Source organism: Lolium rigidum, chromosome 4, assembly GCF_022539505.1.
Source record: "Lolium rigidum isolate FL_2022 chromosome 4, APGP_CSIRO_Lrig_0.1, whole genome shotgun sequence".
Lineage (NCBI taxonomy): Eukaryota > Viridiplantae > Streptophyta > Magnoliopsida > Poales > Poaceae > Lolium > Lolium rigidum.
In genome coordinates, this window is record NC_061511.1 from 102737135 (window position 1) to 102761510 (window position 24376).

Here is a 24376-nt window from a genome sequence, read left to right on the forward strand (position 1 = left end):
GACGAGGGCAGCTGCTCTCATAGCAAGGACATAGAGGAAGCCGTTCCACGCGATCGGCTCCGTCACGATGGCAAGCGCTACATCATAGAGGGAGAAGTGAGGAACGTAAGATACCAGCGACCTCTCTCTGATCACCTCCTCAACAAGTATGTGAGTCAATACGACCAACGCCGACGATACAACGACGATGATGAAAGAGATCGTCTGGCCAGGGACGCTAGGAGACACCGTCGGCATGATCGCGACGAGGAGAGAGATGAGCGCCACGCCAAGGAAAAGTCGAGAGAGCAAGACGACGTGGATAGGCACTGGGACTGCCCCTTCTTCAGACACTGCTGGGATTCAGGAATGAGCCGATTGCCTACAATCGGCAACTGCCCAGAATGTAGACAGAAGAAGAAGGAGGCAGCTAACGTGTCCGTGTTCAAACGTCTAGGGCCTCTCCCGCCTCGGAACAAGCACGCTGAGTCCTCCCGGGTAGAAGATCTCGAGGAACTAGAAGACGATGATGAAGAAGAAGATAAGTACCACCGGCCAAGGTGGTGCCCTGATGGACTCAGCCGTTCCCAAAAGCGTAGGGTTCAGCCGACTACGTGGTTTGGAGGAAGCCGAAAGGTTATACCCGCACACGTCAAGGAAGGCGCGGCCTGATCCGGCCGCGAAAATTCAGCGAACCCCGGACGAAGAAGGTCGGCCACAAAGGAAAGAGTGGCGCCCCAGACAAAAGAAAGCCGATGATGAGACATCGGCTAGCACAAACATGGTGTTCATCCTGCCGACGGAGTTTAGTGCTCCAGGATTAGACGAAGCACCTGTGGCACAACTTGACTGCGGCGCATGGCCGGTTATCTTTGAGAAGCCACGAGAAAGAAGCTACAGACACCTGAAGGCCTTGTACTTGCGAGGCTATATCAATGGGCAGCCTGTCAACAAGATGCTGGTGGACACCGGAGCGGCAGTCAACATTATGCCATACACCATGCTACGTCGTTCGGGACGCTCTAGCTCGGATCTGATCAAGACCAATGTGACACTGAGCGATTTCAACGGCCAAGCATCTGACGCCCAAGGTGTTCTGAACGTGGATCTGACCGTAGGAAGGAAAACCATCCCTACGACGTTCTTTATTGTCGACAGCAAAAGCACCTATGCTGTCCTGCTAGGAAGAGATTGGATCCACGCCAACTGTTGCATTCCATCCACAATGCACCAATGCTTAATACAGTGGGATGGAGATGAAGTAGAGGTCGTCCACGCGGATGATTCAACCGAGATATCAACGGCCGGCATGAACGTTTGGGAGACAACAGGCCAAGAGCCACTCTCAGGCATCAATTTGGACGACTGCGAGCACATCGACGTGACAAAGGACGGGGTGAGGCTGGTCTTATCCACCGGCCTAACCGTGTAACAAGAGCAACATCTATAAACAAACGTGGCGATGCCGATCCGTGTGATCGGCCCCGAAGATCTATGGAGGAACATTATAAACCTTCATTGAGCGATTCAATCAACATGGAGGCCGATTCCAGCAATCGGCCAAAATTATCCTCACCATACGTTTTGCCTGTGTTCAACGTCGATCTAATGGGCAGCGGTTTTACGTCGGCTGATGAGCTGGAAGAAGTCAACATTGGTCCTAACGGAGCCGACGTTCAAATACAGTACCTTGGCTAGCTACAGAGCCGATATCCACAGTTACCTGGTAGATTCGGCTCGGGGGGCACCTAATCAGATGAACATGTGCGATGCATGTGCAGTGAAATATTGGGGGCCGATAGAAAAATCGGCCAGTAAAAAAAAATTCTCACGATGTACAGCCGATGCACGGACATCGACTTTAGAGCTAAGGAGCAAAGCCGATGCACGACCATCGACTCTAGTACAAATTATTTCTTCGAGGGCCTCTAACTCGTGCACATTGCCGCTTCAGCGCAGCTGTCGTCAGGAGTGTTTTGATGTACAAGGTAGCCTTCTGCTCATCAAGCCGTCGGTGGTCATCTGCAACATCGGCTTTCAACGGAAGAAAGGGGTTCGGCTTTGGCTGGCTCTGCATGGTGGTCAAGCTCGGGTCCATTGGTCTGAATCGTGTGTCCTCACCACCGTTTTCGCCTTGATTGAGGCTCGGGGGGCAGCTGACCTGGCAGATGATCTGCTTTTAGAAGCCGATTGGGGTGTCATCGGCTGACCCTGCATCATAACCTTCTTCGAAGGCGATGAGTTGTTGCAAAAGAAGACCACCATAGCCGCCGAAAGGAGCCTCGAAAGGGAAGCCGTCACCATCTACGGTGGTCGAGCCGTTTCGTTGCTGCGGAAAAATGGAGCGAGGCGCTATGTGCGGACAAGCAAGGAGCGGTTAAGGATCCCCTTCAAGCCGGAGACCATAGCATGAGTATTGGGCGATGTTGCCCATGGATCCATTACGCTTGCCAACCTGCGCGATTGATATCTGAGGTTCATATGGCCGTAGGTCGGATCTGTTCAAGCGGCGACAGGGGGTTTGAGTCTTGTTTTTTCGGACAAGTCGCAGATTGCCATTTGGATGGACAACCGAGTTGACCTTGCTCGCGTTTCATGACAAGGTCCGATGCGCTGCCATCGGCTCTTGATTTGTTAACTTATTCTAGCAATCGGCAAAATTGGTAAAAGGGCAAAATCAGTTGAGAAACTTCTTCTTCATTAATAAAGGGGTTTTTTACGAAGTGAAGAGCCGATTGCTCAAGAAAGGAAGAACAAAAGAAGAGCCGATTGCTCGAGAGCTACTAGTCCTACATTACTAATCCTCGCCGGCCTCGTCGTCGGCATCGTAGCTGCCGTCGGCGCTGCTTCCGGAGAGTTCCTCGTCGCTGCCGCCCCAGCCCTCGGCCGGGGCCTCTTCTTCCTCGTCATCATCATCGTCCTCGCTCTCCGCCCAAGCGCGGAAGCGCTTCGCCGACGGATACCCAGCGGAGGAGGAGGAATCATCCTCCTCCTCTTCTTCTTCTTCCTCTACTTCTTCTTCTTCCTCCTCCTCGTCGGAGGAGGTGGGGTTCGCCCAGTGAGTGGAGGTCGTCTTCGCTCTCGCTCTTCGGCTCCCCTTCGATGAGGAACTCGAGGTCGTCCTCCCCATCGGTCGGAGGTAAGTCACCATCTGACCCGATGAGTGCTTCCGGTGGGCCATCCGGAACGTGGTCAAAGTTCCACTCCCGCTCGCTCGAGGAGGAAGATTGGAAAGAGAGGCCCGAGGAGATGGAGGAAGAGGAAGACATTGCTACAGGGAAAGAGGGTTTTTAGGTGCCGATGGCCGGGACGAGCAAGAGGATGAAGTGGCAAACCGTTCGGCACGGTTAAATAAAGGGGATATAGTGGAGATTTAATGCCATTACTGGTTTCCGAGGAAGTGATGTTAAAGCTATCAAATCGCGCATAGAAGTCGAGAAGGCAAGGCATCATGATGAAGGATACTGCAAGCGGTTCCGCTCCGCCACGACATGACCCGACGAAGGAAAACCGCAGTGATTTTGGAATTGTCATTTCCAAAACCAGGGGGCATGTGTTATCACCGGAATTTGACCGGATCGGAGGTGGGCCGCGATTGAAGATGGGCTTGAAGAATATACATGGAAGAAATACATGAATCGGCCTTATATGCAAAGTTTGGGCTAGTTTGCCCGTGTATCTGTAATATAGTAGGATACGTGTCGATTAGACAGAGTTTTGGCTCGTGCCCGGTTGGGATTATTCCCACGTTAGAGAGTCTACGGACTATAAATATGTATCTAGGGTTTATGGAATAAACAACAATCACGTTCACCACAAACCAATCTAGGCGCATCGCCAACTCCCTTGTCTCGAGGGTTTCTTCCGGTAGTATCATGTCTGCCTAGATCGCATCTTGCGATCTAGGCAAGACACGTTTATTCGCTGTTCATGCGTTGCTCGTATCGAAGCCTTGTTGATGGCGAGCAACGTAGTTATCATAGATGTTTTAGGGTTAGCATTGTTTCATCGTATCATATGCTTTCGTCCATGCAACCCTTAGACATCTAGCCGCCCTTACACCTATCTTGGGTGTAAGGGCGACACCCCGCTTGATCATTATTTAGTAGATCCGATCCATCATGATTGCTCCTTGTTCTTCGAGGATTAGTTTAATATCTGCATAGTTAGGCCTTACAAACGGGTTGAAGGATCCAGTGGCGCGTAGGGTGTAGTTTGCTAGCCCTAGACAAGATGTTCCGAGGATCAACTTCGTGTTGGTTTTTAGGCCTTGTCTAGGGTCGGTTTACGATCACCGTGCGTGGCCGCCGTGCTCAATCACGAGTAGGATGTTCCGATTATGCGGTGAAAACCCTAAATCGTAGTAGGTCGTTTTAGCTTTATTTTGATCAAGCAGGACCACCATCCGATCGTACACCTCGTACGGATCATGGGTGGATCGGCTCCTTGAGCCGATTCACAGGACAACCCGAGAGCCGATCGAGGCTCGTATTTAATGTTTACGTGTATGCCATGCAGAAACTAAGCGAGGCACATCCAACACCTTCCCCGACCGGGTATAGGTCAGGTGGCACGCCCTTGCATCAGCATCGGACGTGCGTGCCGAGTCTTTGCGGGCCGTCGCTCGGAGGGACCAGGGCCAGCCGCAGTCCTGGGAGCCTCCCGGCTCTACAGTGTTGCCCGTCGCTGCTCGCCGGTGGGTTTCTGACCGCAACAGGTACATAATATGCATCTATCAATACATCTTACACAAAGTATAACAAAATCTCATAGCATCATATCATAGAATAAAGATCCACCATATAGGTATTACAAATATGACCATAATCATGTTGGCAACTCATATGGTACTAAGATCTATGAAGAACATGAGAGAAATAGATAAAGCTACTACCACAAACCCGTAGTCCAGAGGTGGACTACTCCCCCTTGATCATGGTGATGATGATGAAGATGTTGGAGAAGGTGGAGATCCCTCCGGCGGCGGCTCCGACGGAGTTTCCCTCTCCAATCTTCGTTGCTGCAACCTCTGTTTTCGTGTTTTGGTGTTTCTGCGGCGCTCTCCTCCAGAGAACCCTCGGGGGTCATATATATAGTGGGTTTTAGGTCAAAATACGTCGGTTCACGAAAGAATCAAGCGATTTGGACGATCGACGGCCAAAAGAGCACGAGTGGCGCGTCCTCCTTGCCTGGGTGCGCCACCTGCCCTCTTTTGGGCCTCAAGCCTCTCCATGTGTGCTTCCAGGGCCCAATTTGCTTCTCCCGATGGAAAAATGACCCTCTAGAAATTCGAGCTCAATTTGACTCCGTATAGGTCTATGAAAGTGAAAAATACACAAAATAGAGAATTTCTGTTCTGCTGAGTTATAAACCAAATAAAGGGGATCATTGGTAAATCCCCACAAATCAATGTAAAACATGGTATTATCATCATATATGTTGCAAATATGTGGGGATTTCATTCTAATAAAGGACAAAGTACGTGTATGCATTTTACATGCATCACACACATGGTAGGTGATAGCTCGAAATTTAGCACTATTCTACAGGTTTTAAGTATACTCTTACTGATCATATTGTTACTCATTTCTTGTTCCAACTAGATACACCTATGCCTATTTTGCATACTTATGAGTTCTTGTTCATTTTCATATGAGCTTCGCATATTTAGTAGTCTTAGTAGGATTTTATTATGTTTCCCTTGTCTTTGATATGTGTTTAGGTGTTATTGGAGATCATGGAAAAAGGGAGCAAAAGAGACCAAGAGGCCACAGTGTGGAAGAGTTACAGGCACCAGACTTAGCCATATGAGGTGTGGGAAAAGTGATATTTTTCCAACATCTTATATTTAAGATCTAAGGCAATGTTGTTGTAGCCCTCGTCCATACGAGTTCAACGAGCCGAAGAACACCCAAATCAGAGTTATATGAAGAAATGTCGTCCAGAATACAAAACCATCTGCAAGCTTAACGACCATTGGTACGGGCGGGTTTGCCTGTATCGTACGGCCATACCGGGCTCCGTTGGGTCCGTTTTGTCAAACGAAACAACATTTGTGAAGGCCCAATGGGCATATTCGGCTCCAGGCTTCGTTAGTTCGTGAAACCGACCTCCAGTGCCTATGTAAGGAGGGGGGAGGCAAGGAGAGAAACCTCTTCATCATCCACGCCATAGGGGCGGAGCCCTACTGCTCCGCCACCGCAACCGCCATCTCCACAAGCCGCCGCCTCCATCACCATCTACACCAACACAGAAGAGGAGGATGCTAGGATCTTGAAGGGCAACACATCATCATCATCATCATCATCATCATCATCATCATCATCATCATCATCATCATCATCATCATCATCATCATCATCATCATCATCATCATCATCATCATCATCATCATCAACGTCTACATCTTCGATCCCCTTTGTCTACTTGGTTGTAATCCGAATCCTATTAGGATTTATACTTGTATGCAATTGTACCTTCACATTCATACTGCTATGATGTTGATCCCCTTCATGTACGAGTAGTTCCTTTATTCTTGAGGAGATATGGAGAAACCCTAGTAATATTGTTATATGAATTAAGATGATTTATACCTTTACACTATGATTGTATGTTAGTTTTCTCTTGTGATGTTGCGTGATGTCGACCATGTAAGGGTCACATGAGGGAACTACCTTCGAAAGTTCGGTAGTGCATACGGATGGAAGTGACATCTCGTGGTGGTGCACTATTGTATGGAAGAAGGGGATAAGAAGGGACTCACAACGCTTAACAAATAACCATGGGGGTAACCCCTTAATTGTGATGGATCGATATGTGTCTTACCGAAGGTTATTGCAGTGGTTATTCAGGGATATGTTATGAGATACATATTCCACCTTCGAAATTTTCCCACATACGACGAGAACACATATATGTATTATGTAATTTGTGTCTTTAGTTAATACTAGTGGTGGAACCTACACTCCTTGAGAACCCCTCAACCATATCACAAGACATTCTCATTACTCTCTTATTTTAGTTTACATTCGTTATTTACTTTGCTCTTAGTTACTTAGAACTCTCAAATATTTGCCATTTTAGCATCTTATGGTATAGGCTATTTCTAAACTATGGTTTGGGTGCGAATGTGGCTGCGCCTGACAACGCAGTTGTGGGGTTGTGTTTATTGCCATTTGCAAACCTCCTTTGTGATATGTCTTCCCTGGTGACTTCGTGATGACGCTTCAACACGGATTAATTGTTTTCATTTATATTGTGTAGTTGGTGTTTGTTGTATTGTAAGTAGGTTGCACCTTGTAACATTTTTATTAATTTAAAGTTGGACACTTGTGTCCTATGTTTAAAATCCAGCGGACAACTAACGAGACCCCAGGTGTAGTCTGGTGCACAATGGTCTCCGCTCAAAAAAGCGTAAGTCAGTATTTTGAGACTAAGACTAGCCACAATGGGAGTATCATAGGTAGTATCATGCATGCCATGTTGGAAAAATCTGATGTGGCACACCATTTAATGAGGTGAGAGATGAGAGTGGTATCATAACATGATACCGTATCATAACACGTAAAACTAGAAAACTTAATAACAAACACATCTTATACACATATTTGTATTGAGATTCTACAAAACATTAAATACAATGATACTATCTTATGATACTATGCATTGTGGGAGTAGTATCATAAACTAGTATCATGCATATACTAGTGTATAATCCTTCCCATTGTGACTAGTCTAAGCTTTTTTAAGATAAAATATAATATATTAAGCAATCAAGCCGTCAAAGCACAAGTTGTATTTTGAGACTAAGTTGAAGCTGCACATCTCTGAACCTGAACTGGCTCATACTTAATCCCAACTGGAGTAGTACTTTGATTAGCATAATAGACCCAGTCCACCAGCTCATTACCACAAGATCTCCCGCCTCCGGCGAGCGGCATGCCTGCGCCACCACCGCCGACCGGCGGAAGGCGGTGGTGGAAGCACCGGCTGAGCCCCACGCTCGCACGGGACCGCTGCTACGCCCGTTCCTTCCGCTCGGCCGGGCTCCGCCAGGCGGCCGTGCCGCTTCCGGACGGCGCCGTCGTCCATTTCTGGGTCCCGCGCCCCGACCCGGCCCTGCGCCCCGTCCTCCTCCTCCATGGCTTCGGCGCCAACGCCACCTGGCAGTGGGCCCCCTTCCTCCGCCCGCTTCTCGCCGCCGGCCTCGCCCCTTTCGTGCCAGACCTCGTCTTCTTCGGCGACTCCGCCTCCCCTGCGGCCGACAGATCTCCGGCCTACCAGGCCTCCTCCGTCGCCGCTGCCATGGCTGCCCTCCCCGGCGCGCCCCAAAGGTACACCGTCGTTGGCGTCAGCTACGGTGGCTTCGTGGCCTACCACCTCGCCCACGCATTCCCGGCCGTGGTAGAGCGGCTCGTGCTCGTCGCGGCAGGTGTGTGCCTTGAGGAAACCGACCTCGCGGCGGGGCTGTTCGCCGTGGAGGATATCAAGGAGGCGGCCAGCCTGCTGCTGCCGCAGCGGCCGGAGGATCTCAGGAGGCTGGTGGGGCTCACCTTCTGCAAACCGCCAAAGTTCATGCCGTCCTGCTTCATCAGGGATTACATCACGGTAGGTAACAAAGTGATCTGCCAACTAAATTAGCTGCAGTTTCTTGAGTTGCAATGTTGCACGATTGAGATTGTTCACCGAGCACTGGTTATGTGGGTAGCTGGGTGTTGGAACTTAGGACTTGTGAGTTGATTCATAATTACTACTACCTGTTACTCTAGTATAAATCAAATTACATAGAAAAAAATGACATTGTATCGCTCAAAATGTTGAATTTTGATTGCGAGGTGAACTAAATTAGTTGAAACATTTGACAGCTACATGAATTCAGCAATTGGTTGGTGCAAGCTCCTTAGGATACGATGCTTAGTTTTTTCTAATCGATTGGAGATCAAATGATTCATGCCCACTCCTTATCCCAGCCTCATGGAAAACGAAAACAGAAACGGACATTGTTTTAGCATGGATATAGAAAGCAGCCTCTGCTAATGTCGCAGGCTCGAAGCAGCCAGAGGATCTGAGGAGGTGGATGAGACTCGCTTTCGAACCACCAAAGTTCATCCCATCCTATTTCATGAGGGATTGCGTCAGGGTAGGTTACTCAGTGACCTACCAACTAAATTAGCTGCATTCTTTGTGCTGTAATGTTGCGTGATTAAGATTGTTCATCGGATTAGATGGTTGGATGAGTCGTGTTAGAACTCGTAATTTGATTCTTAATTGCACCTGTGGCTCATCAAATCAAAATACATAGAAATAATTACACTTTTGTACTCGATTTGTGGACTGTGAGGTGACCTCAGTTAGTTTGAACATCTGACAGTTCCAAAAAAAAATCAGCAATTAGTATATATATACATCCATATGACATCAAATGATGTTCTCCCACCATTTCAAGCCCCATGTAAAACGGAAACAGAAAGAAATATTGCAGTATCATGAATACAAGAAGCAGTCTCCGCTGCTAAATGTTGCAGTTCAGAGACAAAACTTTTAGGCAATAAGAAATGTCTAAGTTTTGATGAAACAGCCGTTCTTTCACGAACAGAATTAATAGTTATGTATTCTCTAATACTCAGTCTGTTCTTTGACTTCTCAAAGTCTTCAACATGCTACTTTGACCATTAATTTCGACAACTTGACAGTAAGATGTACCTGTAGAATTACAGTTTCATGAATATATTTTTAATAAGAAATCTAATGATATAATTTTATATATCCAATCTTGACAAGTTTTAAATCTACTGGTCGTCAGGGTCTGACAGTTTGACGGAACAAGGTCTAGGATGTAAAGTTAAAAGTGAATAGGTAAACATTGACGGTGCATTGTAAATATCAGTCCCATTGATGGTGCATTGTAAATATCAGCCCCATTGATGGTGCATTGTAAATATCACTCCCACACGTTTTTTTGTCATTGTTCTTTAGAAGGTTTTTTTGTTATTCTAAGGTTCTACCTACTAGTAATGGTCCGTTCACTGAATTGTAACCTCATTAGCAACATTACACATACAGAAAATTTGATTAAGAAAGGCAGGCAATACATACTTTGATAACGCGGCAATTTATTAAACGACCAACTAATAGATTGCCTCGTAGAATACCACCAAACAAATTAGCAGATTCTACACCAGGTAATAAAGAGAGCCTTTTAGAGTGTATATTGTGTTTGTTATAGAATGAGTAAATAGAAAATTATACAATATATACTCATCATTTACCTTTTGTTATGACCGGCCTGACATATTCCAGGAGGGGGCCCAACCCTGGGCCCAATTAGGGGCTTAGCCCATTTAGTTTACCTAGTTTTCAGCTCATAAATACTAGTTGTAATCGTACTAGAAGGAACAAGCAATAATCAGAATATTATTGCCGACTCCCAAAGGAGTCGGTCTCTCCAAACCCTAGCCGCCGCGCCGCCCTTGGCCGCCGCCACGGCTCCCTGCCGCCGCCGCCCTCTTCCTCGGCCGCGACAGCCTCCCTCCTTCCCCTACAATCTACGCCCTAGACACGGCAGGACCCGAGCTCCTACCAACTTGGTATCAGATAGCTCTTGTTCGATCATGTCGTCGCCACCGCCCGCGTCTACTTCGCCGGCCGGCCAGCTGGCCGCTTCCACGACCGCCACCACCTCCGTCGCCGCCGTCATGTCGCCATCCGCCCCGCCACCGACTCCCGTCGCCTACACTCCCGAGCCGATGAGCGGGGTCATCAACGACCTCGTCACCGCCGTCCAGGGGATCCGGCTGTACCTGATCGGCTCCCAGGGGCCGGCCGCGCCGATGCAGCCGCCCACCGTCACCACCGCGGCGCCCGCACCCTGGCTGCCCGCGCTCCCCGGCGTGACGATGCTGCCACCCCCGCCCCCGGCCCTGCCCTGGCCGGTGTGGCCGCCGCCCAACCCACCGGGCCGGCCCCCACCTTCGCGAGCGGCATCCCTATCCAGCAGGTTCGCTTTCCCCCGTCGCCATCACCGCTGCCGGCGTGGATCACCGCGTCATCGTCACCCTCGCCGGTCTACTCCGTGGCCGGGGACCCGCCTATGCCCACACTTCGGACGCCGCGGCCCGCAGGGTACGCGGAACCCTCCGCCGGCCGTGTAGCGCCATACGTCCCGGCGACGCCGCACCGACACCGCCCCGCTTCGCCAAGCTCGACTTCGCCACCTTCGACGGCTCGGAGGACCCCTCAGCCGGCTCAACCAGGTGCGAGCGGTTCTTCGGGGACGAGCGCACCTCGCGTTCGACCGCACTTGGGCGGCCTCTTACCACCTCCGGGCGCCGCACGTACGTGGTACTACTCCCTCGAGCGAGACGAGGGCGGCATGCCCCCATGGGACCGCTTCGGGGAGCTCGTCTCCTCCGCTTTGGGCCGCCAATTCGCGGGAGTCGATTGGCGGAGCTTGGGCGACCGCCCTTCACGACCACGGTCCGGGACTTCGCGGAGCGCTTCCGAGCTCTCGCTTGCCACGCCCGGGCGTGACGGGCCGGCAACGCGCGGAGCTCTTCATCGGTGGCCTTCCGGACCATATTCGCGTGGACGTGGAGCTTCGGGCTCCCGGGACCTCCAGACGGCGATGCATTACGCCCGCGCCTACGAGCATCGCGCCCAGGCAATGCCGCCCGGACCACCGAGCCGCGGCGGCCGCCCGACCGCTCGACCACCGCCGCCGGCCGCACGGCCAGACCGGCCGAATCCGACCGCGCCACCGACCCCCGCCCCGGCTGCGACACGGACGTTCAGGCGGCTCACCCCGGCTGAGCAGCTTGAGCGCCGCCGCCTCGGCCTGTGCTTCAACTGCGACGAGCCCTATGCGCCCGGCCACATCGCGCCCCGCCTCTTCTATTTGGAGACGGTCGACGACTTCGAGGCAGACACACTCGCCGAGCCATCGGCGCCGCCCGAGCCAGCCACCACGACCGCGCCGGCCACCGCCTTCGTGGTCTCTCTCCACGCCCTGGCGGGTATCCGTCACGAGCGCACTATGCTCCTGCCGGTGACGATCCGCGGCGAGCACCTGGTGGCTCTCTTGGACACGGGCTCCACGCATAACTTCCTGCCATCGACTACCATGCGCCGCTTAGCCCTCTAGCCATCGGGCGGTGCTCACCTACGCGTCACAGTGGCTAACGGTGACCGCCTACAGTGCCACGGCCTGGCGCAGCACGTGCCTCTCACCATCGGCGACGAGCACTTCACCATCACATGCGCCGGCATCGACTTGGGCTGCTTCGACTTCATCCTCGGCGTCGACTTCCTCCGGACCCTCGGCCCCATCCTATGGGACTTCGACACCCTCACGATGACCTTCTGGCGCCAGTGGCCGCCGCGTCCGGTGGGAGGGTATTGGGGGCTCCGCTCCGGCCCCGCAGCTTCGGCTCGCCACGACCGACGCCGAGGCCGAGCATCCCCTCTTGACACACCTCCGCCGGCAGAGCATGGCGCCCTCTTCGACGAGCCGCAGGGGCTCCCACCGGTTCGGGTGTACGATCATCGTATCCACTTCCTCCCGGACACGGCACCGGTCGCGGTGCGGCCCTATCGCTATCCCCAGCTGCAGAAGGACGAGTTGGAGCGGCAGTGCGCACTCATGCTAGCCGCCGGTATCATTCGGATCTCCACGTCACCGTTTTCGGCGCCGATCCTTCTCGTCCGCAAGTCGGACGGTACGTGGCGCTTCTGCATCGACTACCGCGCCCTCAACGCGCTGACGCTGAAGGATAAGTTCCCCATCCCGGTGGTGGACGAGCTCCACGGGGCGCGCTTCTTCACCAAGCTCGACTTGCGGTCGGGCTACCATCAGGTGCGCATGCACCCGGAGGATATCGCCAAGACGGTGTTCCGGACTCACCACGGCCACTTCGAGTTCTTGGTGATGCCTTTCGGCCTCACCGACGCCGCCGCGACATCCCAGGCTCTCATGAACGATGTCCTTCGCCCCTACTTACGCCGGTTTGTGCTTGTTTTTTTTGATGACATCCTCATCTACAGCACCACTTGGGCGGGGCGGAGCACCTGCAGCACATCGCCATCGTCTTCAACGAGCTTCGAGCGCACCATCTTCACCTTAAGCGCTCGAAGTGCTCGTTCGGGACGTCATCGGTCGCCTACCTCGGCCACGTCATCTCCGCCGAGGGGGTGGCCATGGATGCGGACAAGGTGGCCGCCGTCGCGGCCTGGCCGGTGCAGCACTCGCCGCGCGCCTTGCGCGGCTTTCTGGGCCTCGCCGGCTACTACCGGAAGTTTATCCGGGACTACGGCCTCATCGCGGCACCGCTCACGCGCCTGCTGCGTCGCGACGGTTTCGCTTGGGACGACGAGGCTACTGCGGCGTTCGAGGCCCTGAAGGGGGCCCTCACGACGGGCCCCGTTCTGCAGATGCCGGACTTCGCCCGCCCCTTCATCCTGGGATCGCGACGCCTCCGGGTGGGATTCGGCGCCGTGCTACACCGGGCGATGGGCCTCTCGCCTACTTCGGCCCGCCCTTCGCCGCGCGCCATCTCAAGCTCGCCGCTTACGAGCGGGAGCTCATCGGTTTGGTGCAGGCGTGCGCCACGCGGCGTCCATATCTTTGGGGGCGGTCGTTCGGATTCGCACGGATCACTACAACCTCAAGTTCCTATTGGACCGGCCGACTCTCGACGGTGCCGCAACATCGGTGGATCGCCAAGCTCTTCGGCTTCGACTTTACCGTCGAGTACCGGCCTGGCCGCCTCAATACGGTGGCGGATGCCCCTGTCCCGGCGCGACACGGACCGGGATGAGGCGGACGGCGTCTCCGAGGGGCGGTGATGTGCCTCCGCTCGGGACCCTCCTTCGCCCTCTTCGACGCCATTCGTCGGGCGACCGAGGTGGCGGCCGACGCCCGGCCTCCGCGGTAGCGCTTGGAGACGGGCGAGTTGGCCGCACCATGGCGCGTGGCCGACGGCTCGCTTGTGCATGGGCGCCGCATATTCGTGCCCGACCACGATGACCTCCGCCATCGAGTGCCGTTGATGGCCCATTCTGCAGGCCACGAGGGCATTCAGAAGACCCTCCATCGTCTCCGCGCCGACTTCTATATCCCCGGTGATCGTACCTTGGTCCGGGATTGGGTGCGTGCTTGTGTCACGTGTCAGCGCAACAAGACTGAGACCCTGCGGCCGGCTGGGATGTTACAGCCGCTGGAGGTGCCTTCATAGGTGTGGTCCGATATCTCCATGGACTTCATTGAGGGTCTCCCCAAGGTGGGCGGCAAGTCGGTGATTCTCACGGTGGTTGACCGCTTTTCCAAGTATGCCCACTTCATTGCGCTTGGGCACCCATACACTGCAGCGTCCGTGGCTCGTGCCTTCTTCGACGGCATCGTCCGCCTCCACGGATTTCCAGCGTCGATTGTCAGTGATCGCGACCCGGTATTCACAGGACATGTGTGGCGCGACCTCTTTCGGATGGCAGGGGTGAAGCTTCGGTTTAGCACCGCCTTCCACCCTCAGACGGACGGCCAGTCAGAGGTGGTCAACAAGGTCATCGCCATGTACCTTCGCTGTGTCACCGGGGACCGTCCGCGCGCGTGGGTGGACTGGCTGTCTTGGGCGGAGTACTGCTACAACACCTCTTTTCACTCCGCCCTACGCGCCATGCCCTTCGAGGTGGTCTATGGCCGTCCAGCGCCGCCCATTATACCGGTGGATTCGGCGACAGCCCGGACGGAGATAACGGGTGAGCTCATTCGCACCCGCGACGAGGTTTTGGCCGAGGTGCGGCAACGCCTCGTGCAGGCCCAGCTGTTGGCCAAGCACTATTACGATGGACATCATCGCGAGGTGGAGTATGCGGTTGGTGATTGGGTGTGGCTGCGTCTCCTGCATCGCTCCACTCAGTCCTTGGACCCGCGCGCGAAGCGCAAGCTGGGTCCCCGCTACGCTGGGCCCTTCGTCGTATTGGAGCGCGTGGGGACGCTCGCGTATCGTCTTCAGCTTCCGGCCGAGTCCCGCATCCACGACGTCTTCCATGTGGGGCTGTTGAAGCCTTAGTGCGGTGATCCTCCTGCCGCGACACCAGCACTTCCTCCTATTGCGGATGGCCGGCTTCTTCCGAGTCCTGCAAAGGTGTTGCGGGCTCAGCTACGTCGAGGTGTTTGGTACTTGCTGGTTCAGTGGGAGGGACTACCAGTGGAGGAGGCCACGTGGGAGCAGCGCGATGACTTCGCCCTCCACTATCCAGACTACCAGCTCGAGGACGAGCTGTTTGCGCAGGCGGAGAGAGATGTTATGACCGGCCTGACATATTCCAGGAGGGGTCCCAACTCTGGGCCCAATTAGGGGCTTAGCCCATTTAGTTTACCTAGTTTTCAGCTCATAAATACTAGTTGTAATCGTACGAGAAGGAACAAGCAATAATCAGAATATTATTGCTGACTCCCAAAGGAGTCGGTCTCTCCAAACCCTAGCCGCCGCGCCGCCCTTGGCCGCCGCCACGGCTCCCTGCCGCCGCCGCCCTCTTCCTCGGCCGCGACAGCCTCCCTCCTTCCCCTACAATCTACGCCCTAGACATGGCAGGACCCGAGCTCCTACCACCTTTATGTATGTGTAGGGGTGGAACTGCAGAGCAATAGCTTTAGCTTGGTACTTAGATACAAACTACCACCTGATACCTTCCAGAAAGTAGAGAGAAAAGATAAGTAAAGTGTTCAGAGCAAACTCATAAGGCCTAGCATGCCATGGTCCTCTTTAGGTGTAAGTTGATTAAGGATTCTAGTAACCACACCGCCGGGGGGCGTAAATTTGTGTTGTCAGTGGTGACTCCAACCCACAGTCAAATTTGGTGAAAAGATCACTACTGACGGGTACACAACATGGGAAATTGTTGATGTGTTAAATTGGGCTGATATGTTCGACCAAAAAACACAGGTATAATAGAGAAGCAGGTAGACACCGGTTAATTAAAGATTCTGGTCCATAGAAGATGTCTGCAATAATTTATCCTAGCATATTTGTAAGTCGTGATCGTACATCGGTGATGACCTGTCAGTGGTAACCACACCGCCGAGGCGGCATAAATTTGTGTCGTCAGTGATGACTCCAACCCACAAGTCAAATTTTGGCAAAAAGTTCACTACTCACGGGTACACAACATGGGAAATTGGGCTGATATTCGACCAAAAAATACAGGTATAATAGAGAAGCAGATAGACCGCAACATGTAAAACAAGAGGGGCGCGTTTGGTTGCCTAGGCCGAAAACATGCATGCCTGCGCTAGCAAGATGGGGGGAATTGCGCGTTGTGAACGGGCCATAAGCCACTTTTGGCGGGTCGTTTGGTAGCCTGTGCGTCCTTTTGCGCGCCGGAGAAGGAACCCAGGCCCTATCGTTTGGTTGTCCGTTTCCAGCCCATTCTTCCCATGTCGTGCAGCCCACAGCCTGTTTGGTTGCAGATAGCTCAGTGCTGTGATAACCCCTTCACTTTGAGTGGTGAGGTTACCCAGTACTGAATAACAGCACACATGAGATTCAGTTTTTTTAGAAAAGATGCCGGTAATACACAGCAACTAGTACTTAGTGGGCGACGCATCACGAACGAAGCAACTACTTCGTTCGTGATGCATCACAGGTTCGTCACGAGGGCTTAGTATATACCACCTCGAACAAGTTCATCATTACAAACCGGGGATCAGGTTGTAGCAAGTCCTAGCTAATGGAGGGACACAAGATCACCTCCCAAAATCAGTGGATCATGATAAGGAAGCAGAAGCACTAAGCGAGAAACCGGGTTGCGGAGCTAGGTCCTAAGCCGGCTCCTCCTCTCCGGTGGTCGCAGCTTACGGTAGGCGGCATACTCGGCTTTATTGTCTGCAATGAAGTCGATAGCCCTGACCAGCAAGTTATGCTGGAAGAGCTACGCCTTGCAGACGAACCGGGGAGTGAAGATCGTCTTCATCTGAGCGTAGTTGGTGATCGGGGTGCCGACGTACTGACGGTGCTTCGGGTACCGCTGCAATCGACAAGGAACACTTGTTAGTGTGGACGACATTGACATGTATATACTTTCAGATCTATGCAGGAGCTCAATGAGGCTTCGTACCTGGATGTACTTGTCCGCCGCCCCTTCATCACCGCCGTAGAAGCAGCAACCAACTTCGCTCCAGTCTAGAATGCGATTGGATTTCATCTTCGTGATGACGCTCCACTTTGTCCTCCAGTTTCTGATGTGGTTGTACAGCTGAAGAGTGGTGACATGTACGCCAGCGAATGCAAGAACATCCACGGCTACCTTCTTCATCTGCTCCTCCTTGAATCCCATGTTGAAGCAGACGCCGTTATGGACGAGCTGAACCAACCGGTTCAGCACAAACTCTGATAGCTCAGGTTTCTAAACCATGGCTGGTTTGCTTGCTATTAGAGATGGCTGAGCATTCACACTTGCCGCAGACAGATCAGGGGAGCCCAAAGGTATGATCTCCTACATGACAAACACTACCAGATCAATGAACTACCAAATGGAAATCCTTAAGCATTAGCAGATCTATGAACTACCAGTACCACATCAAAGAACAACGAGGTAGTTAAGATCGGCCTTCCAGTCAAAGGAGCCACACACAGCACCGAGGTAGGGGAAGCAGGGACCTGGCGGAGATGCAGCCAACACCACCGTCCCAGTGGAAGATGCAGGCAGCACCACCGTCCCCGTCGTAGAGTTAGATGGAACCTGGAGAACCTCCACAACCTCCACCGGCGACGAAGGAATGTCCTACAATGGATTCGTTCAGACCCCGGTTGTGTACCCATAAGATCTAGATCTAAGGCTAGGGTTTGCAGAAGCTTACCACAACCGAAGTCATCGACGCACACGAAGAAGACGACCATCGTCCGCGGCCACTAGCTGCTGCCACAGCCGCCGTCGCCGCCGCAAGCCTCGCCGACCATGCGGGTGAGGTAGAGTCGGCCATGTCGCTAGATCGGGGATGCTGGATGAGCTCGAAATGGGGGAAATGGGGGATTTGGATTTGCCTGTGAGAGCTGCCCCTATATACGGTGGCGAAAATTCAAACGCGGTGACCGAATTCATGGCGCCGAGATTTCGCTGTCCCGCGCGAGCTCCCGCCATCTCCCGCGGTGGCTCTGCGAGGACGCCGCGTTCTCCACTTCTGCGGAAACGGGGGTGGCTCGCTAGAAACGGCCGAACCGGACGTTCCTCCAGGGCCTAGCCCGAGGGTGCTTTGAGAACCGGTTCCTGCAACAACGCGGCGTCGACCAGGAAACCAAACGGGCCTAAAAAAGCTGGGCCGATGCGAGCCAAGGGGCATGCAGCCTACCAAACGCACCCGAGATGTTACCAACCAATGGTTTGTTTGACTTTGGATAAACTTCTTCAATATTTGAAAAGCAAACAGAAATATCAAAAAACTGAAAACAAATTGCTCAACTGTAACTGCAGTCTTGAGTGAAGAGCAGAATTCAAGCTTCTTCCCAAGGAAGCTGGATTCTTCGGAAACTTCATTGAACTTCCTTCCGCAAGTGGATGATCAAAACTATGCTTTGGAATGCGAATGCAAATATAGGTTTAGACTTTAGAAGAAACTGGGTTGCTGAGCTGGTGCAGAGCACAGCATACGAATGGTCCACTCGTCGTAACACATTAAATTACCTTCCATACTGTAAGAAATATAATTTATTTTACTGTGTTTGTATTGACTATATCCTTATATTAATTGAGCTGTGCTTCCATAGACCCTCCCCCCGGGCAAAACTTAAAAGGGCAATTTAGTCTTTTGCCATTAATTACTCCTTAATCTTGTTTTAATTAGATTGGCTCGCTGAGATCTAACCCCAAGCCCGTATTACCAACATATTCATATACGGTGATAGATCTAGTTGTGTCCCCACCCCAGCATGCAGGTACAATCTTACTCTGCGCCACCTTGCTGTTCGGCGCACACAAGAAGAGCCAGAGCCGGTCTTAATGACTGCCAGTATCATGGTGGTGGCTCATTGAATCGTCGGTACAGTCAGATTCCTCGCTCGAGCAAACTGAATTGCTCACTTGCTGCTCGTGTTGTACTGCTGTATGGCTACAACAAAAGCTGCTGATTGTACCTTCATATAAACCTTGTGAAGAAGCCACGCCATGGCATTATTTTGGTTGTCTGAATTCAGTCAGGACGGAAATTAGGCAGGCGATTCAGTGCTGGTTCAGGCTCATGTTTCATGATTAATCTCTCGATCAGAGATTCACGGAAGCACAGCTCATCTTAATTATGCTAAAAGGCTAATTTGTTTCATCCAGTGAGCGTCTTACATAACAGTCTAATATGGCATACTAGAGCATCCTTGTCCTTCTAGAATCATTGCTTCCGCTCACTGTTGTTAATTATGATAATGCTCAAATGTACATGTACCAATCAACTTGTGCACCTCGAGTTAAGATTTAAATATGACCTGCACATCTTTACGGTACTCCTCTACTTTTGTACTAGCTATACACAATTTTTGCGTGCTTTTACACTTAATTGATTCTGCAAAGTGTACTGTAGTAGCTTTATACACTTTCTATGCTTGCAGGTTATGTGCACTGAAAATGTAAAAGAAAAGACCGAGTTGTTATATGCCTTGATTAGTGGCAGGAAGCTTTCAGACCTTCCTAAAATTAACCAGGTATCGATTTGTGGTATACACAATCATCTCCTTCAATGGCAGTACACAACATGATGCCTGTCATCATAACCCTTATCCTCAAATTATTATCAAAATTATGCTTTGATAGTAATGTATATCTCTTTGTTAATTTGGCAGCAAACCTTGATAATTTGGGGAGAGCAAGATAGAGTGTTTCCATTAGAACTTGGCCTACGGCTGCAAAGGTTTGTCTAGTTACAACATACAAACCTCATCATATGCAAAGCCTCTATTACGATGCAATAACTTTTGGTGTATTCAGACATTTGGGAGATACATCGGAATTAATGATCGTCAAGAATGCTGGCCATGCCATAAACCGTGAAAAGCCAGCAGAGCTTTGCAGACTTATAACAAACTACATCATGGATCCCTCGGTTAAATACAGGGGTAGTCGCAAGGTACCAATTCACTACGATAACTAACCAGAATCCTAATAGAAAATCATAAACCTGATGGCTGTCATGCTGAAGGAAGAATTTTCCGCTCTTACTGCTCTTTTGTATTTTCTGAGGAACTTTTTCTGTTGGTTCACAGGGATGTTGGAAGTTTGCATTAAGAAGATTTGCTGGGGCCAGCCTGAGGAAGATGGACTCGAGCCGACCATTGATATGATGCATATGTACACTAATTAGTATATAATGTAAGAAATGTCGACCCTCTGATACACATCTATCTCGTCATTGATTACTGTTAAGTCTTACCAACATAGAGTTCACCGTGCGAAATTGTGTAGGAATGCTAGTCACATTGAACCTAATATAGGGAAAAATAGTAACGGCGGAAAGAAAAAAACTAAGCACCAAGGCCAGCTAGGTTCCTTCACACATAATTTGAATTCAACTAGTCTAAATATTTGTTACCTGGCTTTATGGCAGATACCTGGATTTGATATTTTTTTTTCTTTTTGGAGAGGATTGCTGACCCAACTCGGCAAGAAATTCATGCTGACCCTGACTCCAACGGGCTACTCTCTAGGAGGCAATCAAGAGAGATTGTAATGTGTTTGACATCATAATTTATCAATGCAAACGGTGTTATATACTCTAGCTTCTAGACAAATCCATACACATTCCTCCTGGTCCACCTTGCCACGTTGTGATTCTCTTAGCACCTACAAAGAAGGTTATAACGTCTAACGTGTTGGAATACTAACTTTGATTTAAACAAAAAGTTTGTGATTGCGACCAAAGTGGTTGCAAATTGTTGCTTGGAATCAAATGAGGCCATGGTCAATTGCTTATGGGTGCTAAAGATTCTCAGGTGCATGTGGTCTGTGGATACGATACTATATTGCGTCTAGTTCGGTGCTCATTCACCAGTATTCTTTGGAATCTTGTGACAGCACCACATATTAATTTAATTGAGAAAGTGTACTAACTTTACATGAAGAGCCTCGTGATTCTAGGATTTCCAATGCACGCGAATAAAATGTAGGGTTGAGGAAAAACCTGCAATAAGTAAAGTAAAATGTCTACTTAAATTCTGTGTGATTGCGGATTATTAGTTTCTAAGCAAAAACTTTCCCAGGAAATAGAGTACAAAGGGACAAGGGTGCATACAGAGAAAATCATGCCAATCGAATAGCCAACATAAGAAAAGGTCCTAAGAGTTGTGATCATCTGCATTTCCAGTGGGATTTCTTTGAATCGAAGAGGCTCTTAATCTATAGCAGAATAGTAAATTGCAAAATTCTGAAGTTACTCAGTTGCGCAGAAATTGAGCACAGGCGGTCATGACCAACGTACGAACAATGGCATAACAAACAGCAATTCATTTCATCCTTGCTTAGTGCAAATTATGAGTTAACTACTATTTTATTATGAGTATGATACTTCTTATTCCCCGGTAGGAAAGCATATAACCATGACTGACTTTGCCAAAGATTTCTAGGGCAAGAATTAGAACCCAAGCAAGATCCCAAAGAAGAACAAATTATTCGCAGTTTCAATATTATCACAAAAATAACATTTTGGTGATCCTGTCCACTTTCTTTTTTCTCATGTTTTCTCTAGTTAATATCGCATCCTGATGCAATTGCCAGAGGAACATTTTAATCTTTAAAGGCACTTTGGATTTCCAATTCCCTTTATTGTATGCTCCAGCTAAATTCTTTTCCAACATCAGAATCATGACTGACAGGATGCTGAACAATGTTAGCCTTGATAGTATGCCACTGATGTACTCCCTCCGTCCACGAAGTATGTCGAAGATTTGTCAAAATCTTTCTAGATACATTCAGGTTTTACAAATCTTCGATATGTTTCGTGAGTCCTGCTCCGGTGCTCCCCCCTAACACAAGTTGAGAGCCTTTTTTTTGTTTTCCAAACTTAGGCCCGCTGACCAATGTCCATCCAATGTATGTCTATATGTATAGGTAAGGTATTTCCGTTCTGATTTGGAGACAAACTGGTGGGGCGACGTATGTGAAGACGTCCACGATCATTTTATATGTCCTGCCTATTCTGTACACGCACGTTATCGTAGTAGTACACTATACGTACAAGACAACGCGGGCCATACGGGCATATAGAGGATCGTACATACATATTAGATTTTAAAATTTTACGATCATAACACTGCTTACAAAGGGGTATGAGAAGATCTCAACCGTCCGTATTTTTACGCGGGCTGACATTTGCCAAGGGGGGAGCACCGGAGTAGAAGTGATGCTTCGTGGGACGGAGGGAGTACCAACTCAGGCGACATATTCTTCTGAAAGGGATATTGAAATTGGAACTGACCACCTGATATAACATGACTTCCTGGGCCAAAGAAATGTCGAAGAGTTGAGGATAACTAACACTCGCACCTGGTTTCTGGAGGAGCATATATGATCCTAGCTTAGCTACAACCCAATCCAATGATCTTGCTGGATCCATCTACCACATTAAACGAAGATATCCTTATAGCTACCTAGGATCGTGGCTAGTTCGAACCTGACAAGCTTGATCTGTGTAGCTAGCATCAGTCTCACCCATTACGGCATTATCCAAACCACACCTATCGAGAGCAATCCAAACGAAAAGTCAGACGAAGCTGCGAACTTACGTGCAGTATCATCCATGCGTTTCATGAATATCGACTCGGACCACTCATGCATGTGGTGATGTGGCTGGACCAGAAGACAAATCTGAATCACATTGGTCTGAGGAAGACCATGTGAAAGGCATCCGTACAGATCTCCTTGATAACACAGGAGAAAGATGCCCGATTGGTTATCATGGGTGATACCTGCACATATCGGGATGTACCATGTTCTTTGTGTGATTCAAGTCAGATATCTTCAAAACATGATTATTACCATCGCTTCAGAATTTTAACAGTACTGGCTAAGAACTGCAGTCTTTGCTTTGCTGTACGATATCTCATATGTGATATGTTGCTCTTCAAATGTAATTTTATGCCATCTCCATGGTCCATGCCACAACACAATTTGAAACGGAGGCAAAATGATTGCCTTGTCCATTAATTATGAAGAAGAGAGTTTCAGTTAATTAGCGAAAAAACATGGCAAAACTGTTAAAACATGGCCAAGAAATGACACTAAGCAACACAACTCAACCAACCAAGTGAAACTACTCCCACACCCCACAACAACAAAACGGACCGACAACCCGACTCCTTCAAACCCTCGACACCAAGGACTTAACAACTCAACCGAGAGACTAGAAACAAGCGACTTTCAAAGTTAAGAATGCCATTGATAACGTTTTATTTCGAGTAATCAATATCACAGATGATTTGCAGAGATATTTGAACATATTTGGAGATTGATCCATCAATTCTTATAGTGGAGTAATCTGCAAGAAACAAAAACTGATTTGGTTGTGTGCTCATGCAGACATCTGCAAAGCATAATGTGCCCATGTGAATACGGCCCATGCATAATGTGCTCATGTGGCAGGCCAAAACAGACATCTACGCAACACATAAGACAAAACATAGTAGTTATGTTAAACTTATGAAAATAAAATATGTTTCATATCCTGGTAACTAGTAAGGATGGCAATGGGTAGTGTATGAGTAGGGTAGACCGATACCATACTCATACCCGTATAGTCAGTGGGTACAGAAATCCACCCATATCCATACCCACGAGTATACAATTTACCCACACCTATACCTAACGGTTACCCCCACCCATGGGTAGAAAGTTGTACACGCATCCTACCCATAACTTAACGTTCTCCAGATTTTGCAAATTGTAATTGATGGAAAGAAGTGGCTTGTTCCTCATTCTTCGGGCTGGCAGCCGTTGTCCTTCAACAGAGTAGCGGTGGACGTAACTGGTGATGCAATTGGAGAAGTCACCTCTTGATTCTTACCCTCTGCTCAGGTGGAATGGATACTTTGATGCGCTGGTGAATGTCGACTATGAAATATTTTCAACATCTGAAGTTTCTTTTGGATAGTGTGTGTTGGCTCTTCGACATTCTATTGTATGAAATCAGATGCTACAAGTGGTAGTTTAGATATCGCACTATTTGGTAGTTCTTAATCATGGGAGTTTAGTGGTTAGTTCCAAACAAAAGGACTATGAACATCCTGTTAGTTGTGTTCGAAGCATGGACGAGCTATCGCAAGACACAGTTTTTCATATGCTTTCAAAAGAGACAATTCGGCAATGGGTCCAGAAAATTTGATCTTATCATGTGGTCAGCAAAGATAGAGAGTACAAGAGAGCTGTCTTTGTT

The 24376-nt window shown here is 49.9% G+C and overlaps 2 protein-coding genes and 1 long non-coding RNA gene across 5 annotated transcripts; 1 reads left to right on the forward strand and 2 right to left on the reverse strand.

Moving 5' to 3' along the window:
• Window positions 1–7917: 7917 nt before the first annotated feature.
• On the forward strand, window positions 7918–20723 carry LOC124650117 (2-hydroxy-6-oxononadienedioate/2-hydroxy-6-oxononatrienedioate hydrolase-like). 2 transcript variants are annotated; one of them, XM_047189679.1, is made up of 6 exons: window positions 7918–8586; window positions 19566–19658; window positions 19797–19864; window positions 19942–20080; window positions 20217–20322; window positions 20558–20723. In XM_047189679.1, the coding sequence occupies exons 1-5, from the start codon at window positions 7918–7920 to the stop codon at window positions 20292–20294; spliced, it is 1047 nt and encodes a 348-aa protein (XP_047045635.1). In that variant the 3' UTR covers window positions 20295–20322; window positions 20558–20723. The 2 variants fall into 2 exon arrangements, with proteins under 2 accessions (XP_047045635.1, XP_047045634.1); XM_047189678.1 differs by having other exon boundaries at window positions 20217–20723.
• Window positions 9378–20668, reverse strand: LOC124650120. Of its 2 annotated transcripts, XR_006986885.1 has the most exons (4): window positions 20543–20668; window positions 15585–15654; window positions 10075–10151; window positions 9378–9681 (listed from the first exon to the last, which is right to left on the reverse strand). It is a non-coding gene; the product is annotated as an uncharacterized LOC124650120 (long non-coding RNA). The 2 variants fall into 2 exon arrangements; XR_006986884.1 differs by lacking the exon at window positions 10075–10151 and having other exon boundaries at window positions 15585–15661.
• Window positions 16827–17719, reverse strand: LOC124650118. Its single transcript, XM_047189680.1, has 3 exons — window positions 17547–17719; window positions 17089–17466; window positions 16827–16998 (listed from the first exon to the last, which is right to left on the reverse strand). The coding sequence occupies exons 2-3, from the start codon at window positions 17305–17307 to the stop codon at window positions 16903–16905; spliced, it is 315 nt and encodes a 104-aa protein (XP_047045636.1). The 5' UTR covers window positions 17308–17466; window positions 17547–17719; the 3' UTR covers window positions 16827–16902.
• Window positions 20724–24376: the final 3653 nt, after the last annotated feature.

Excerpts from the sequence above, each read along its gene's own strand:
- LOC124650117 (XM_047189678.1), top strand. The coding sequence starts at position 7,918 with ATGCCTGCGCCACCACCGCCGACCGGCGGAAGGCGGTGGTGGAAGCAC. Across the intron at positions 8,587-19,565 it reads TCATCAGGGATTACATCACG|GTTATGTGCACTGAAAATGT; the intron begins GTAGGTAACAAA and ends CTATGCTTGCAG. Across the intron at positions 20,081-20,216 it reads AATACAGGGGTAGTCGCAAG|GGATGTTGGAAGTTTGCATT; the intron begins GTACCAATTCAC and ends GTTGGTTCACAG.
- LOC124650118 (XM_047189680.1), bottom strand. The coding sequence starts at position 17,307 with ATGGGATTCAAGGAGGAGCAGATGAAGAAGGTAGCCGTGGATGTTCTT. Across the intron at positions 16,999-17,088 it reads CGGCGGACAAGTACATCCAG|CGGTACCCGAAGCACCGTCA; the intron begins GTACGAAGCCTC and ends TGTCGATTGCAG.